Source organism: Vespa crabro, chromosome 13 (assembly GCF_910589235.1).
Source record: "Vespa crabro chromosome 13, iyVesCrab1.2, whole genome shotgun sequence".
NCBI classification, from domain to species: Eukaryota; Metazoa; Arthropoda; class Insecta; order Hymenoptera; family Vespidae; genus Vespa; species Vespa crabro.
In genome coordinates this window covers 2,070,499-2,075,498 of record NC_060967.1, presented here as the reverse complement: position 1 = coordinate 2,075,498, position 5,000 = coordinate 2,070,499, and the positions used below count along the sequence as shown (strand labels likewise).

At 34.2% G+C, this 5,000-nt stretch overlaps 2 protein-coding genes across 4 annotated transcripts in view; both read right to left on the bottom strand.

The window, feature by feature from the left end:
* LOC124428778 (laminin subunit alpha-2) overlaps window positions 1-5,000 on the bottom strand; it is a 125,096-nt gene that overhangs the window by 33,893 nt on the left and 86,203 nt on the right. The window lies entirely within an intron of this gene.
* The window catches only part of LOC124428779, a 9,823-nt gene that overhangs the window by 3,207 nt on the left and 1,616 nt on the right, over window positions 1-5,000 (bottom strand). Inside the window, exon 1 of the mRNA XM_046973276.1 lies at window positions 4,973-5,000. This exon is cut by the window's right edge and continues 1,616 nt beyond it. Within this exon, the coding sequence (XP_046829232.1) occupies window positions 4,973-5,000 (28 nt within the window). The remainder of the gene's footprint in view (window positions 1-4,972) is intronic.

The following is a 5,000-nucleotide window of genomic DNA, read 5'->3' as shown; positions in this document are numbered from 1 at the left end:
TTTTATTCATTCGGATAATTTCGTCTTTTCTAATATCTTTATGAAAAAACAAAGAAGTAATAATGAAAGATTTATAAAATTGAAAATATAGCATAACACAATTCGTTTTAATTCTAAACCAGAAATACCAAAGATTTCGATATAATGTTATCTTAGATATTTTTCTCTTTTTCAATTTCAATTAGAAATATAATTGTTTCATAGCGTAGTTAGACACCGTCGTACACGTAATACAGCATGATCATGGGTTACGTTTCGTTTCTATGTACTTACGTATATTTCGATCGTATCGCGAGCACAAACACACGTGTTGTTATTATTCGATAGCAGGTGTAAGGAGTAAGAATACGAAAAAAGAATAAAAGTCTCTAATTCAGTTGCGTGCTGAATAATAAACAAAATGCAGATGTATAATATATTTTATAGAATTTATGCGAGGCTATAAAAAAGGAAAAGAAATTAAATGAACAAACAAAAGAAAAGAAAAGTGAATGAAGTCAGGTGTAATTCATTAATTGGCATACTCGATAAAACTCGATCAGATAGGAAATTATCTAATAAAATATAAAAGAAAGAAAATTGAACGAGAAGAGAGAGAGAAAGAGAGAGAAAGAAAGAAAATCTTAGCGAGAATCGTAGACAGGAAGGAAGTTTGCCTCCTCAACGTTGAACCGGACACTGCGAAGAGATAGCATGAGATGACGATGCTACTAACGCGATAAGAGAGAGAGAGAGAGAGAGAGAGAGACAGAGGGGTAGAGTGGGGGAGAGGGGTAGAAGGCAGACAAGGAAGAAAGAAATCGTGCGTGCTCGCGTGCGAGAGAATCCGATGGAGAAAGAGAGAGATAGATTGCTTCTCTACCTACCACTGAAGTAAAAAGAGATAGGATACAGAGAGAAGGAGAGAGAGAGAGAGAGAGAGAGAGAGAGAAAGATAGTGACGGAGAGAGAGAGAGAGAGAGAGGGAGAGGGAGAGTAGTTTCAAAGCAACCGCGACGAAGTGTTGCATCGCCGTTGGCTGGCTCGATGCATCCCAATGCATTGTACAGGATGAGCGTGCCGAGCTACGAAGGTAAGAAGAAGAAGAAGAAAAGAGTAGGAAGAAGAAGAAGAAGAAGAGAATAGGAGGAAGAAGAAGAAGGAACGAAACGGACGCGAAACATCCAGCATCCCTATACTGCTTCTTTTTCTTTATTTTTTCTTTTTCTTTTTCTGTGTTTTTTTTTCTTTCTTTCTTTCTTTCTTTCTTTCCTTCTTTTTTTTTCCTCTTACGCTGTTGTACGCAAGTTTCGTGCAGGAAGCTGCATACGATGCACCCTTCTAGACCACCTTTTATTCTTCTTCTTCTTCTTCTTCTTTTTCTTTTTCTTTTCATTTTTCTCCTTTTTCTTCTTCTTTTTCTCCCTCTTTTTCTTCTTCTTTTTCTCCCTCTTTTTCTTCTTCTTCTTCTTTCTATTTTTTTTATTCTTTCTATTTTTTTTTTGTTTTCGTTTTGTTTGTCTTATTCGTTGAATACTTTTTGTTCTTCTTGACGTTCCTTCACGACGTGTCGCGACACATCGCTCGTCGTTCGGCAATGCTATTTTTGTTCTCTCACTTTCTCTCTCTCTCTCTCTCTCTCTCTCTCTCTCTCTCTCTCTCTCTCTTTCATAGTCGTCCGTGACCGATCAAAGATCTTTCGTCGATCTATTCTTCTTTCTATCTCTTTATTTCTCCATCTCTCTATAACTCTATATTTATTTCCTTTGCTAATGTCTAGTTAGTTCTTTATCTTTGATAGATTGGACAATATCGTTGATTGTATTTAACAGACGTTTAATTACGAGTTGTAGTCGAATAATATCTCATTTTTCTTATTTCTTTTCCTTTCTCTCTCTCTCTCTCTTTCTTTCTCTCTCTCTTACATTGTTCTTGTTCTTGGATTATAAATTATACACGATGCTTGTAAATCACGATCTTTATCTTCGATCATAGCTACGTTCAGAGAAGATAATAGATAGGTATGAGATAATGAAGTGCTTACCGACCTTTAATTATCTTATTTTTTTTTTGTACTTTCTTTTTTTTTTTTTATTCCTTCTTTTTTTATTTTTTTTTTTATTTTATTTTTTTTTTCTTTTTCCTTCAAGTTGAATTATCGAGACACGTATACCGAAAATGTTTGTTACTTTTCTTTATCTTTTCTTTTCGAATCCTTCTTTTTTTTTTTTTTTTTAAAGGGCTTTATATATCTATATACATACATACTCGATCGTCGTACTTCAAAGAAACTTAACTTCCTCCCTTCGTAATTCGACAAGCTGACAAGCCCGAGTCCGTAGCTGCTTGAAAGTTTATAGACGTGGAAGGGAACGAGATTCCGCGAGAAGATATAAAACGTATGTTAGAGAGAGAAAGAGAGAGAAAGAGAGAGAAAGAGAGAGAGAGAGAGTTATATCTTTGGCTTGGAGAAAAGGGAGAGATACACGAGAGAAAAGGCTTCTTTAGATTCCTTTTCTTGTGTATGGGTTTGAGTAAACTGAGCGATGAGTTACAGCGTGAAATAGGAGTAAATAGAAGGCATGGTCGTACTATGTTGAAATAGAGAGAGAGAGAGAGAGAGAGAGTGTGTGTCAGAGAGAGAGGGGGAGGAGAGAATAAGCTTTATAAATTACGGAAATCTTATCGTTCTAGTCTAATATATTCTCGGTCTTAGAAAATCATCGTCTAACGTTTCGTTGAATGAAACAATCGGTCGACGAATTAATCTTTAAAAAATCCTATTCGATAAAGTTCCAAGAAAATCCGGAATTAGAATGAATGATCATTTATAAGAGATATTATCAATGAATTATAAATGCCTACGTAATAGTAATTGTTTTTTCTTTTTTATTTTTTCCTCCTCTCTTCTCGTATCTTTTCTTTTTACTCATAAATAAGGTACTTCGTGGTAAAGTAGATTTCCAATTGTAATTTATTTGATATTGATAATGTTATAGGTATAACAATGTATGTTTTACTCGTATATAATATAATTCATTAAAAAGAAAATAACACTATGAAGTCATTGTATGAGTTCACTCAAGTCTCTTCTCATAGAAGATAAGCTGAGAAAACGGGAACGTGTCTCGTTGGGTGGGAACGGTAACGATTAAACGGCACGCACCGAGACGTTTTTTCAACGTCGAGAGCCAGGTCGAGAGACCACCCTGAACGAATATTTTCCACGCACGATTACGAATCATGCGTATTGGTGTTACGTGTCCGTGTACGTATACACCTAAAGAGTAGTAGAGTATTCTCGAACTCGTGATGCGTACGCGGGGCAATTACCTTGCGGATTCCAATGATCGATGTTAGTCATCAAGATCGATTTGTCATCTCGATGTTTTCGTTTTCCTATCTTTTATGAAGGCCACGTGTTCTTTTTTCTTTCTTTCTTTCTTTTCTTTTTCTTTTTCTCTTTTTTTTTTTTTTATGTTTTAAAAGTAGTAATTATAAATCGTGTGAAAAAGAAATATCCTTTTTCCACCCCTGTTCGTTTGAAAGAACGATTTTTTTCGATCAACACGCGTATTGACTCGTGTTCTTAGAGAGATCGAGTATATAAGTAGGCTAGTCCGGCAAGGTCGAGAAAAACTCATCGTGTGCGTACGTAGATTAACACGTATGTGTGATTCCGCTTATCTGTTATTTACGTAACAACTTAGAAAAATAGATTCACACCAAAGGAGAAAGAGAATTTTTAAAAGACTTATTTTTGTCTTTCGATCGAGGTAAAAAAGAAAAAAGATATCTTTCTATTTCATTTGAAATTGTGGGTTTGTTTTAATTTAAAAATAAAATAGATAGATAGATATAAAAGATAAAAGTTCTCTTATTCGTTAGATATTAAAAGATATCTATCCTCTCTATATCGTTGATTTTTGTTAATCGTATGATTTACGAGTTTGATAACAAAGAGATAGAAATGCAAATTATCAAGAAAAATCTTTGTTGAGAAGCCTGATTTCATCTTTTGCTTGATTGCAATTTATCGTTTCTTCGCTTTTTCTCGCGCATCCAAGTCGATCCCGCGGGTATCGTTGGTACGGGTTAATGAGCTACATCCTAACCATCCTCGTCTTCTCTCTCTCTCTCTCTCTCTCTCTCTCTCTCTCTCTCTCTCTTTCTTCGTATCGAGGTCGAAGGTCAGACCTTTGATCGGCGAACTTAGTTCTTGGAGTTTCGCTTCCGATCTTTTTCTTTTTTTTTCTCTCTCTCTCTCTCTTAATAATAAGCGCGATTACGAAGTTACTTTTTGATTCGAGTTTCTTCCTGGAACAATGCAAATTTCGTACTCACGATCGGCGGTACCTCGGTATCGATCAAAGAGCCACGGGTGCGGCCTATGTAACGCAAATATCGCCAAGTGTATTCCGTGTACTCGCAGACATTATCATATATTTTACGGAAGAGTAATGATATTTCTTTTCTTTTCCATTCTTCTTTTCTTCCTTTCTTTCTTTCTTTCTTTCTTTCTTTATCTCTTTCCTTTTGTTTTTATTTTTTTCTTTTACTATGCAACTTTTGATTCTTCCAGATTGCAACTTTGAAATATAGTTTCATACATCCGTTCAATTATTTATTAATTTTTAAAAATGTTTATCAATGTCGACTCGAAATTAATTCACGTATCAATCTTGTATATAATATATCCGATAATTTTTTTTTTTTTTTTTTGTAGATATTAAATATTAGATAATTCATTATCGTGCGTGTGATTGAAGTGAAAACTATGTTGGAAACTTTTTAAAATGAAGTTTGTACTTAAAACATTGTGTATGATAATCGTAGTATTAAAAACGCGTCGAATGAGTCTCGATTTTTATTCGTATTATTTATTTATTATTTCTTTTTTCTTTTCTTTTTTTTTTTTTTTTTTTAATTTTGTTTTATAGAACTTTTTTCTTTTTCTTTTTTTAAATGTTTTCTTACGTCGAAGCAAACTCACCATACTTGAGACCATGCCACTTCGAGGC